At 45.1% G+C, this 13,310-nt stretch overlaps 1 protein-coding gene across 1 annotated transcript in view; it reads left to right on the forward strand.

Annotated features, from left to right (window-relative positions):
• Positions 1 to 13,310, forward strand: part of gpr158b (G protein-coupled receptor 158b) — a gene marked incomplete at its 5' end in the record, with an annotated part of 87,475 nt that overhangs the window by 35,964 nt on the left and 38,201 nt on the right. Inside the window, one exon of the mRNA XM_083781747.1 lies at positions 11,881 to 12,092. Within this exon, the coding sequence (XP_083637873.1) occupies positions 11,881 to 12,092 (212 nt within the window). The remainder of the gene's footprint in view (positions 1 to 11,880; positions 12,093 to 13,310) is intronic.

The following is a 13,310-nucleotide window of genomic DNA, read 5'->3' on the forward strand; positions in this document are numbered from 1 at the left end:
ACAAACTGCCATTGCTGCTGTTGGAGCAAATACTGGGAGGATATACAGAGAGTTTTTGTCCTACTCCTCCTGCTAAATATTCCCCGCCATGTGACAAATCTTACCTCCTACTCCACCTGGCTTCCCTCCAATGAACACGGGCCAGTTGTGTTCGTATAAACGCTCAGCCAAGCCAGATGCATGCGGTGGATTCAAATCCCTAGATCAGTTGTCCTCAACCTGTGTGTCGAAAAACGTTACCCCCCAGTGCCCCCCAGTGCCCCCGTCCCCCCCAACCACAAGTGGCATCTGATTCATAAAACTGTTGGATTTGTTAGATCTGTTGTGAGAAGAGAAACCCACACCTCAGTGGAATTACCTCCGATAATGCCTTAGTCATGCTTTAATGAACCACCTGGCGCTGTTGTCCCCTCCAGCAACATGGTTATCTCTGTTGCTTTCACTCTCCACTTTATACACGTATCGTATACAGTATATCCAAATGTGGCCTGATTTGCATACCAATCTCATTAGACTCACAACAGATGCTGTGCTGAATGTTCTCTCGAAACAATTCTATGGCCTTTGTTTGTATTGTTTTCCTATATTTGTTTTATATTTCTATTTTTAAGCAAGCTGCTTTTATGTTTTTTATGGCCATGTCTCTGGCAATCAAGCTTTTGATTTTTTTTGGCATTTCTAGTAGGGAATAGGGATGTCCGATATTATCGGCCTCCCGATATTTTCGGCCAATATATGCATAAGAAATACCGGTATCAGTAAAAAAAAAAAGAGAAAAAATAAATATTTTTTTTTCTTTTTTAAATTAGTTTTTTAAGGAGTCCTTACTGTATGGTGTGTGTGATATGAAATATGAAACTACCATAATCACAGTAATATTCCACATATTCAAGGGCTTTTGGAGAGAAATGAGACGATCTTGAAGCTTAAGTCACTTTCACATTTTAGCACTGCAGAGGGCAAGTGTGTGTGTGTGTGTGTGTGTGTGTGTGTGTGTGTGTGTGTTTGTGCGTGCGTGCGTGCGTGCGTGTCTGTGTGTCTGTGCACCTGGCCCTTGTTGATGGTCGTTAAGGAGGCAGATCTCGGCCCAGGCCGTAGCGTAACGGTCTGGGCACCGGACTGGTGATCCAGTCGCAGTGTGCCGCGGGTTCGACTCCCGGACCCGACACGGCCTTTACTGCATGTCATCCCCCCATCTCTCTCCCGTTTCCTGTCAGCCTACTGTCTGTCCCTTAAAAAATCAATAAAAGGCGTAAGCCGCAAAAAAAAATATCTTTAAAAAGGAGGCAGATCTCATGCATCAAGCCAATTATGCTTCTACATTGGCAAATAGGCCACAACATCTAACAATTAGTCGACTTTTGGTGAAACAGTCTGCATATATTGGTATCAGTTGATATAGGTGTCGGAAATTAGCAGTTAACAATATCAGGATTATATCAGACATCCCTAATTTCTAGCATTAGTTTGAGATAAGAGGCTTTGACTATAGAAGCACTGGAGTAACTAAGAGGAATAATTATGCCAAATGTTATAAGCTATGATCAATTCTTTAAATTATCTTCGAGTAAGGGGGTTTACAAATAGTCATTATTATTATAGTTGAAAGCATCTACAGTATAATTAACTGAGCCTTTATGTTGTGAAAGGAATCCATTAAACAGTAAACCTGGTCTGCAGCCCCATTGTTTAATGTAGTCACTACATTGTAGTGCAAAGGTTGAATACAAGGCACCAGCCTGCTCATCAGGGGCCGTCTGAGGCTGAGGTCACCACTGATAAGCCATTGTATGACGTATCATGCTGTGGGCAAGCACACCGGAATGGCTGAAATTAAACAAAAGTGAAAAATGGGTGGGGGGTGCGCTTATCATTGAGGTCAATGACTTGGGTGATTTGGGAGCCCAAAACTATGCTTGGCAAACCACGCTGTGATGTATTCCCATGCTTTTGTTCTTGCTTAATGTAAGTCGCTCTGGATTAAGAGCGTCTGCTAAATGCCTAAATTGTAAATTGTAAATTGTAATTGCCCCCGCGGGACTCTTGACACTGATAGGATTATGACATTCAATAGTCCTAGGTGTTTTGAAACAACTCTTGCTGTGAGTTACACAGTGGTATAATCAAAATTAATTCTCTCTTTCTGTCATCGTCTCGTCACACAAAGCACATACAGTATAGACCAACCGCCACTAGTGTTAGCAAACAACACATAGGCCTGCTGTACAAAATCGTACGAAATTAACATAACAAAATTACATGAATAATTCATACATTCTCCCCAACGCATTCCCATAGCAAATGATAACTGAATAATAGAACAATAGAACAACAATAACTGAGATTGTGCACCCTGTTCCCTGACAATATATTCAACAGTTATTGCACTCCTATGAGCAACTCTTGTTCATAATAAAAACTTTATTATTCTATAATGCACTCATACCATATTGTGTTCTATTATAGTTTGCTAGTGCTTTTATTATTATGTATTCTATCATTGTATTGTTATTTGAGTAATCACAGATGTACGTTTGACTTTTTGAACACATGTCTTTATGAAGGCAGTTGTTTCTCAATAGTTGTAGTAAGTAAGAAAGATGTCCATATGACCGTCGGCAGTAATACAACTGTAATCAACTTGCGCAAGGATTTGAAAGTGGGTTTTAATTATCGAGTAACCTAAAAGTAATCGAAAAGTATTCTCACAAGTTACTTTTCTCAGTGGGTAATCTTGTAACATAACAGGATTATTTTTAATAGCTGTAATCCAGTAACCTCACAAGTTACTTTAGAAAGTAATGTTACCCGACACTGGTCATGGGCACCATGCCTGGGACCTTTATATACCCAGAGAAGGTGATTTACTGGCTTCTCCACTGGAGAGACACGCCTTCTTGAAACCGAAATGTTGCTTCATTAAATAAGACAATACGCTTGTGTCGAGCAGATACACAGTGTGGGGGTGTACCTTATTGCTTTCATTAATTCCTTAGATAAGTGAAACTGAGGTTTATGTTGTGGTTTTACTCTCTCTAAAGGGATTTTAAATGTTATGCTTGCAAGTGTTGATCCCATCTGCTTCCATGGAATACTATAATGTTTTGCTGAGGAGTTGGTTTGCTGGATATGTTTTTGAATGTGGCGACGTTTCAAACTCAAAAAGTTTACAAGGAGTAGGCGATCATCTCACCTACTTCGCATAAAGTAGGATTCACATTAAATTGTCATTATGAAAGTTTCTTGAGTTTTGGCGGAGCAGATTAATGTAGGCTACATTATAGAGCAAGGGAGGAGAGCACTGACAGACGGTGTACAGCGCAGTCAGCACGCGTACACACACACGCACGCACGCACACACACACACACACACACACACACACACACACACACACACACACACACACACACACACACACACACACATACACACACACACACACACACACACACACACACACACACACACACACACATACACACACACACACACACACACACACACACACACACACACACACACACACACACACAGCGTGTATGTTTTTGCAAACTATGAAGTGGCGGCGAAACCGTAGGAGTTTGAAAATAATGTTTGTTTGGTCCTTGTCCCTTACGGAGAATCCGAAATAGTTCCATACCACTGCTGTACAGTTCTTTTTGGGAACTAGCCCTTCCTCAACCTCCACTCGCTCGACATCTGAGTATAATTTCCCGTCCATTTCTTTCGTCTTTCTTTACACATTATTCTGTGCGGAGCGCAGAGTGTAGACAAACTCCTGCTTCCGTCTCTGCTCAGAAGAAAGGGGCGGGGACTTTGGGAACCCACGATCTATAAGCAAACAATGCCTTGCATTGCGGTGCAGTAGCAAAGCGTTGTTAGCTTGTAGATTTGTTATTTTTGGTGAACGAAACCGTCGTACTGCAGAAGTATTAATTACACATCATAGAACGTGCATTCACTGCATCTGATGTCAGTGAATTTATCAAAAAAGCCGTATCGTGGAGACATTGTATCGTCCCGACGATATTTATCACCATATCGAACACCCCTACCAGAGCAACATTAGTAACTTACTTCTGGGGGATCCCGAGGCGTTCCAAGGCCAGTGAGTCGATGTGATTCCTCCAACTGTACCCTGGTCTGCCCCGGGGTCTCCTTAGGTGAGAGTAGGAAGATTGCTCGGTAGACAGACAGACAGACAGACAGACAGACAGACAGAGACAGACAGATCGCGGAGAGACAGACAAATAAATTAGCTCAGGAAAACAGATTGTGAGAGAGAATCAAGGAATGGTTGCAGTTTCCGCATCGTTAACTTGTATCTACAAACTAGGCCGTTGGCAAGCTTAATCTGCTGTTCCGCTATGTGCTGGAGTAATTGGTTGAGGAATAATTCCGTGATCCATCTCCTCCGTTTGTTGTGTCTACTTAATTTACCATTCATCCAGTCTGTCTTGCATGATGTGAATATTTTATTTTTAATTGTTGTTGTGTTGTCAGCTTTGTGTATCGTGTTATGCAGGCTGCAGTCATCCGGTCTAGAAGCACCCAGATGGGGTCGACTGATCAGGGAGTGAGAGACAGAGAAAGATATTGAGAGAGACGGATAGACAGAGAGACATAGAGAGATATTGAGAGTCGAGACAGAGAGAGATATTGAGAGAGACAGAGAGACAGGCCTTGTAGAACTACCCAATGGGCTATATGCAGCCAACACTTCCGCGTTCACTTTGGGCCGCCGGTGTGCTTCCGGTCAGCAGCCACTCATTCACTGTGAACGTACGGTAGTGATTTTGTAGGAATAAAGTTCAGTTCTTTAAACCACACTATTTCATTTGATTATGTGATGGCATAGTTTTTCATAGTTTGTATTATTTGTGTTGCGACGTTGACATGATGACCTGAGGTAGAAACGTCTTAAATCTCCTTTTAAAAACAGGAGTTCTTCCAGTTGTTACACTGCTGTGTTTAACAGCTGGAGAAGAAATAGGCAGGGAGAGACCGCGGCTTCACAGAGAAAAAGTCCTTCAGTCCGACCAAGACGAGTGGACAGACACACTGGACTGCAACAATGGAGGAGGAATCATCCCGTTTCACCCGTTGTTTACTGCAGAGGTTTACCGTTAATGATGTGCGCAGCACTCAGATGTGTACTGAAAGTCTGAAACACCACAGAGTAAACTTGAGAAAGGAGTTCAACTTGGCTGTAGTGCCGCAGTGGTATGTTGATGAACTGTCCTGACGTTTTTGGAAGGTGGGTTTACTGCGTTTGGAAGCCATGTGAAATAATATTAAATAAAGCTATGAAAAAGCGGTGAAGCGGTGTCTCCAGCTGTTGTACACAGCAGTGTAACAAACGGTGTTGCCAGATTGTGTGAGAGAAATAAGCAATGTCATGGGGCAGTCTTGTCACGGTTGCAGGAAAGACTGAACCCAATTGCAGAGACAAAAGCAGAACAGGCTTATTTATTAAGCCAAAATAGTTTAACAACAAAAAGTAGGGAATGCAAGAAGTAAATCCAGAAGTCCAAAAAATGCAATACTTCAAAAAGCAATAATGCAAAAACTCAGTCCAAAGGCTTACACCTATACAAAACACAAAATCACAAAATGCCTTTTAGAAGCCCAAAATAACAAACGAGAAGTCCAAGGCAGAACACAGGAACAAAGATGTATGTACTGACAGTGTGTTTGTGAAATGAGTCCAGTCTTATAGGGAGCATGGTGATTGCAGAAGTGTTCTCAGGTGTGGAATGGGCATGGCACTGTTGGGCTGAAGAGGGGGTGGAAACAGGTGTGTGACAAGGACTGAGAGAGGGAATGGAGAATGGGAGTGGCTGATGTGGAGACATGGTCTGTAGAGCGACAGACCATGACAGTACCTCCCTCTTAAGGGACGGCTTCCAGACGTCCCACCACGCTGGCCCGGAACACAGAGGGTGGGTGGAGGGGGTCTGGGGGAGGGGAACTGATGCTGAGCAGATGACGTCAGGCGGACGGCCTGGGGGCTGGGACGAGACAGATGAGGCGTCATCTGGTGGACGACCGGGAGGCCGAGACGAGGCGGTGAAGTTGTCATCGGGCGGACGGCCGGGAGGCCGAGACGAGGCGGTGAAGTTGTCATCGGGCGGACGGCCGGAAGGCCGAGACGAGGCGGTGAAGTTGTCATCGGGCGGACGGCCGGGAGGCCGAGACGAGGCGGTGAAGTTGTCATCGGGCGGACGGCTGGGAGGCCGAGACGAGGCGATGAAGTTGTCATCGGGCGGACGGCCGGAAGGCCGAGACGAGGCGGTGAAGTTGTCATCGGGCGGACGGCCGGGAGGCCGAGACGAGGCGGTGAAGTTGTCATCGGGCGGACGGCCGGGAGGCCGAGACGAGGAGGTGAAGTTGTCATCGGGCGGACGGCCGGGAGGCCGAGACGAGGAGGTCAAGTTGTCGTCGGGCGGACGACTGGGAGGCCGAGACGAGACGAAGGATGCGTTGTCGGGTGGACGGCCGGGAGGCCGAGACAGGGCGAAGGCGGAGACATCAGGCGGTCGCCCCGGAGGCCGTGACGAGGCAGATACGAAGTCCTCGGGCGGTCCCGGTCCCGGTGGCTGAGACAAGGCTGAAGACACAGAAGGCGACGCCAGGGAAGCCGCAGGCGGAGGCAGGGCCAGAGATGCTGCAGGCTCAGGCGAGGCCGGAGGTGCTGCAGGCAGAGGCGAGGCCGGAGGTGCTGCACACCCAGGAGATACGGAGGATGCTGCACACCCAGGAGATACGGAGGATGCTGCACACCCAGGAGATGAGGATGCTGCAGATTAAACCACAGGTAGATCTGCAGACACTGATATGATATGATATATGCTTTATTAGTCTTCAGACGAAGAAATTTGTCTTAGACAAAGGGCCCGCATAAGCGTAGCCCTTATGTCCATGTCGCCGCAGTGCAGCGCCAAATATGGACACTGGAGGCGGAATGGCCAACATGGGAGGCAGGCCTGCAGGGGGAGCTGCAGACACTGATGGTCTCTGGGTAGGGGCTGACAGCAGACTGGAGATGGCTGGCCGGGTGGGCTCGGTTGCTGGGCGAACCCGGGAGATGTTGCCCCGTTTCTCGGCACTACGGGGACCTCCCAGAGCCAGGCGTGTGCCCAGATAAGGATCTGGGGCGTGAAGTTGTTCGGAAAAAACTGGAATTTTGGCCTTAGTGCAAAAATAGGCACGCAAGTCCATATACTGAGACTTCTGCTGGCTAGCAAACTTATCAGGGCTAGCTAATTCTAGACTCACCTAATATAGGCCTAATGTGTTTGTAAAGTGGTGTACTAATTACTGTGAGTGTTCTTGGTATGACCCACCTGGTATAAAATTGTGGCTGAATCTGCAGACAGGAGTTCAGTTTGTTCTAGGCAAGCTATAGCTGTTGCCAAACATACCAGACAGGCGCGGCCGTTTTCTGCTGTCTGGGCGTGTCTTTTCCGGGTTTTTAGACAGCTGGTGGATGGAAATTAAGCTCCACCCACGCGGCTGACTGCAGCGGGGGCAAGCGTTTCCGGGAATCTGGCCGTCGCGGCATTCAGCTGCGTGGGTGGAGCTTCTTTTACATCCACCAGTTGTCTAAAATCCCGGAAAAGACGGTGGCCGACAGCAGAACACGGCCGAGGATGTCAGCTCAGGTCTGGAAACGCTGTCAATTGAGCAGCTGAGGAAGAGAGCTGCTGGGGCCCTTCATGGAAGGGTGTAGCCCGTTAAGGTAGTTACCTCAAGTTGCTGTTCTTTTAGCCTTTTGCCTGTTATTCTTTTGTGCTTCATTTTTGGACAGTCCATCACTGTGAATATTGCACTGCCTGGTTGATGTTTGGAGACCTTGGGGTAAATAAAAACCAACAAAATGCATTCTGGACAGTTGTCTGATTCTTGGGGCCGATTCTTACTCCTATTTTACCGCTGTTTCGGCACTGTAGTGCCGAAATGATTTCGGCTCGTCAGAAATTAGAGTATGAATCGGCCCTTGGAGCCTTGGCCGTCCAGTCTACCTTTACAAGGTCTATGAAAACTACTATACACTTAGGCCTCTTTTAGACGGCGACCATCTCCATATAACACGTCAAAGTCCCGTTGCGTTCTCATTTTTTCTTACCCTTTACACGAGAACGCACACGTTATGATATGATGTGCTATTATGCTATACTGTCGCTAGGTGGCGATAACGGGCTGCCAAATAGACAGGTCACCCACATACAAGAAGAAGAAACCTTCACGCAAGCCTGCGCAACACGGCTCTGGGCGCGCCACGGGATGGTATATATTTTATAATACATTAGGCTACATAGACGCTGCTGCCGCGGCTGCCGTCTATCACAAGGCTTTTTATTTACATCATGGTTTTACATTCAACATCGCTGATGAGCAGCACTTTGTAGGCGAGGAGGGAGGCTTGTTCAGGAACTCCATTATATCATAATGATATGGCTCTGCATCAATGTAATAAACATATGCGCTGTGAGCCAACGTGAGCCATGATGTCATAAGTTTTGCGGATTCACCGTTTTGCCTGTTTATATGGAGACCATAGGAAACGGCGTTCTGAATGATTTCCACTCTGGGAGGTGGTTTCACTTCGTTGCGTTTTCACCTCCTGAGAACACGGTTCTCGTCTAAATGACAGCAGCAAACGATACTTTATTTTGACGTTTTATATGAACACCATCCTCGTGTAAATAGCACCTTAGAATTATACTCTTCAGACTATACATCGGCAGCTACTTGAGAATAGATCTACAAGCTCCCAATACACCGTTGTGAGCTTGTAGATCTGATATTTTCCAAAATAGTTTTTGTTTTATATTATATATATTATATTATTATATTTATATATATTATATATTTATATTTTGTGTGCAGGAATCACAGGTTTAAACAACATTAGGGAACAAGCCTAAATAACCTACTACACTTTAGAAACAAACCCCCCCAAAAAAATAAGTCGCTTATAACAAGCGGACATGGCAACACTGGTAACAACTGGAGAAATCCATGCAAAGAAAAGGAGATTTAAGAGTAAGACATTTCTACCTCATGTCACGTAAACATTGCAACACAAATAATACAAACTATGAAAAACTACGCCATCACATAATCAAATTAAATAGTGTGGTTTAAACTAAAGAACTGAACTTCATTCCTACAAAATCACGATCGTATGTTCACAGTGAATGAGTGGATTGTTGTTCACCCTCAAAGTTCACATGTATTGCAACTACTGTCGCTTCATCTCCTGAATTATATTTGTATGTATGCACTGAAAGGAACGCACACACACACCCAACACACACATGGCTGGCATTAACCGACGTTAAGAAATAATGTTGCTTGTCACAGCTTGCACTGCCAGTTTATGTAATTTAATTTATTTGATTAAATGGTTCCTCCGCAGTGAGGCAAGGCTTGCTCGCTCCCCCACTATCTTTCTCCCAAATAAATCTGTCTGTGTGTGTGTCTGTCTGTCTGTCTGTCCGTCCGTCCGCCCTTCCTTTCATCCTTCCTCTCTCATCACTGGTACCACATGTCCATGCAGTACTGCTCTGGCTGTGTTCTGCATAACTTTAGTACAGTGTTTGCATATTGTATGAGCCATGGGATGTGCTGAGGAATCCTGTGCTTATCAAGCACTATTTTGTGGAAGTGCCAGAAAGCATGTGTTGATGATACCAGAATTTTAGCCTGTGTAGAATGTTAATACCACAGAATGACAGATTAGAAATTTTGAATATTCCGTCACCAGCAGAGTTGATTGAATTCTGTATAATTATACGACACATGGCACAAAAAACAATAATGGCCCTAGATGGCATTATAATGTCTCGACTTGACACTCAGACGTACATAGATAAGCAATTAGCAGCAGGGTTTGATCAAAAACATGTCTCTCGTTCCACACGCTGCAAAGTGATGCAATCATGCCAAGGAAATCCACCGCAGGCCAAGAAACAATCTGGAATTTGTCTCGGATGACTCTTTGGCAGTGACGGATCAACCCCTCTCAAGGCCCTGGCGCTTCACCAAATTAAAAGGCCCTACAGATTCAGCCAATTAATTAATTCATTAATTAACATGCATGCGTTCAGCGCATATCCACTACTGCCTGCACTGCCCGCTGACACACAAGACACAGCCGCAGGCACTGGGCAGTGGGCACTGCGCACAGCCTTTCCAACTTCAGTCTCTGCTAAACTATTATGTAAGGACTAGGAGATTACTTTATGGTTATTAATACAGTCATTAACAAGAAACATGCATGGCAATGATGAGATGGGGGGGAAAACGATGCTGTTTCATGTATTTTCTTATACTGTATTCAACAGCCAAACAGCTGATTGATGGACCACGCATATCATACCTTCCTGAAAAAGGCTATTCAGGTCCTGAATAGCTTACAAACGAAACAAAAAGCTGCCTCCTTAATAGGAGAATGTATACAGAACCGGACGGTTGAGAAAGACTTTGAAAAGCTCCACTTCTGGTGTTAATACCGTTTTTACATTTACTAAAGTCACCATATCTGTTCTGGCAAGACTGGCAACTGGTCCACTCAACTATCTGCAATTTTCCCGAAAAATAATTAGCCTATATCTACAAGCTCCATTAGCAGGCAGCAGCATGTTTTGTCTAAATTGTCTTTGTGGCCAACAAATGTAGCTACATTTGTAGCTACATTTGTAGCTACAGTACAACAGTGCTGTTGACCATGTTGTTACATGGTCCATATAATGTGTGCACCAACAGACAATGCCAATATGCTATATTAATATTAGAACGTTTTAAAGACAGATTAATTATTGACGACAATGCAACCAAGTTGTGGGTGCAACGTCACTGAAAACTTTCATAATAGCAATTCAATTAATTTACTCACGAGTGCTGAAATCGTGAAATGGAGGATGTAAGAACACACTTTTGTTGCATTAGAGCAGGGTAAATATGAAGTTTTGCGCCACGGTCTTGTTTATATTCCTTGTACAGGGGGAGGGGGGGGGGGGGGGTTCCTGTGTTGCGTTTTATATGTACCTTTAATCTCGTACCGGGCCCTGGCGCTTAAGCTCCACCTAGTTCCATTGTTAGTCCGGCTCTGCTCTTTGGTACAGATGCACAATAGCTTGTTAGTGATCATAATGGTGTTGTAATAGAGGTTAGATGCGGTGGCAGCAACAAACAGTTGGAATGGGGTTTGATAAATAGATTGTGTGACTGTGTTCATGTGGAGAAGAACAGGGAGAGAGAATACCTTGCCGTCCGTCATTGAGTCCTGACTCATAGAGAGAATATATCCATAGTGGTATACATAGTCTGTCAGTATCTGTTTTTAGCTTTAACACCAAACATTTGACCAGAGAAAGGAAAGGTGTTCAATGTTTGACTAATGCATGCATGACCTGTGCATCTGTTTGACACAGAGCACAGGTCATCGGGACTGGGATCCGAACCTGCGACACGCCGCAAGGCCTGACCACCAGTGACCAGCCCAGGTGCCCAGACGGTCACGCCAGCCGTCCGGGCCATAAATGACTTTGAAATATATAGGATGTGAATAAGACTGATCCACACCCTGTCATTATGCAAAATGGATGGCAGTAAGTCAGCAGTGTGAAAATAAATAAAATGTTCAGAAATAGTGATATACGTCACAATGTATTTGGGCCTAAGTGGTTTATCCTGCTGGTCACAATTACGTACCTGACATGCCCAATTTGCAGTGGTGCTAAGGAGACACCCCTCTGTTGAAGCTCCGTTTAGCCACTCCTGGATTTGTCTATGTAGTGTTTTATTCTATTGAAGACATGCTTTTGCTATTCAAAGCTAACTCACTGACATTGTTTACCTGTCTCCTCTAGGTAAAGAACAGGGGTCACACCGAGAGGACCCCTCTGAGTTGTCCAGCAGGTGCCTGCCTTGCCGCGAGGGCTGCCCTTACTGCCGCGACGACACGCCCTGCCTGGCCCAGGAGGACGGGGCTCTTCGACTGGCTGTAGCTTCCTTCCAGGGCCTCTGCATGGTGCTGGACCTGGCTAGCATGGTGCTGGTCTACCACTTCAAAAGGAACAAGGTGAGAGTTCTGAGGTCAGTGTGACGTCAGGTTAAGAGAGAGGGCCGATGTTTAATCTGTCTAAACCACATATTAACGTTGAGCTGTCCATGGAGCTGAGCTGTGCAGTGGACAGGTGAGCTCTGCTGAACAACATGAACGGTGAGCTGTCCGTGGTACTGAACAGCACAGTAGGCACGTGCTCTGTCCATGGTTCTGAAAGACATTCACTTGTGAGCTGTCCATGTTACTGAGCAGTACAGTGGACATATTAACTCTGTAGTTCTGAACCACATGGCTAAAGTTAACACTTTCAGTGTGAAGTGAGGCACTGAGGGTCGCTTTTATCATCATAACATACATCATCATAACCAATCAAATCATCACATTCCGTACTACATACACACACACACACAAAGCTGTGCATAGGAGTGGCTAGCGTCCCTCAAATATGTTCTTCTGGCCATTCAGGTCTGGTGACCCTATGGCAGTCTCAGTTGAAAATGTCATACCACGGCTACGGCTGTATCGATCTGGCTATTAAATCGGGCTAAGATAAATAGTTTCTTTACAGAAACGACATCATCCAACATATTTTACCACCTCCACCCGCAAATATAGGAGTCGGCAAAATGTATAGTGTGGGTTGCGTGGCCGCAAGATACCGTTTACGGATAGTAGAAGGTTCTAAACCCGCTATATGTGGGTTAGGTATGGCATAATTTAGGGCCCTCAGTCGGATGATGATGACGTGAAACGACATGAACATTCTGGGTAAACCACATGAACACATGAGCCAAACCGCTGTACTCGTGAGCTGTCCATGGTGCTGATTAGTGTGTTTCTTCTGAACCACATGAGCTGTGAGCTGAGCAGTGCTGGACAGGTGAGCTTTGTCCATGGTTCAAACCCATTACAGCTCCCCGATGCATGGAACAAATCATTGTTTGGGTCTCCTGATATAACATTAAAAACATGACAGGCACAGTTGTGACTAATCAAGTCCACATTTTCAATAACTAACTAAATCATAGAGAATATACACATTAGAGATGCATGACTGATAACCCTGCATTTAATCATGCCTGTTATAAGTTACAAGAATGATGCACAATGGGAAATGTGTATAATGGTTGCTAATGTATAATCATGACAGCTTTCACCAACATGATATACAGTCGCATCTAGCAACGGTGTCGCCTCCCTGTTCACTCTTGAACTATCGATAGCAATTTGCTG

This window comes from Protomyctophum parallelum (genome assembly GCF_964188405.1).
Source record: "Protomyctophum parallelum genome assembly, chromosome: 14".
Classification (NCBI taxonomy): domain Eukaryota; kingdom Metazoa; phylum Chordata; class Actinopteri; order Myctophiformes; family Myctophidae; genus Protomyctophum; species Protomyctophum parallelum.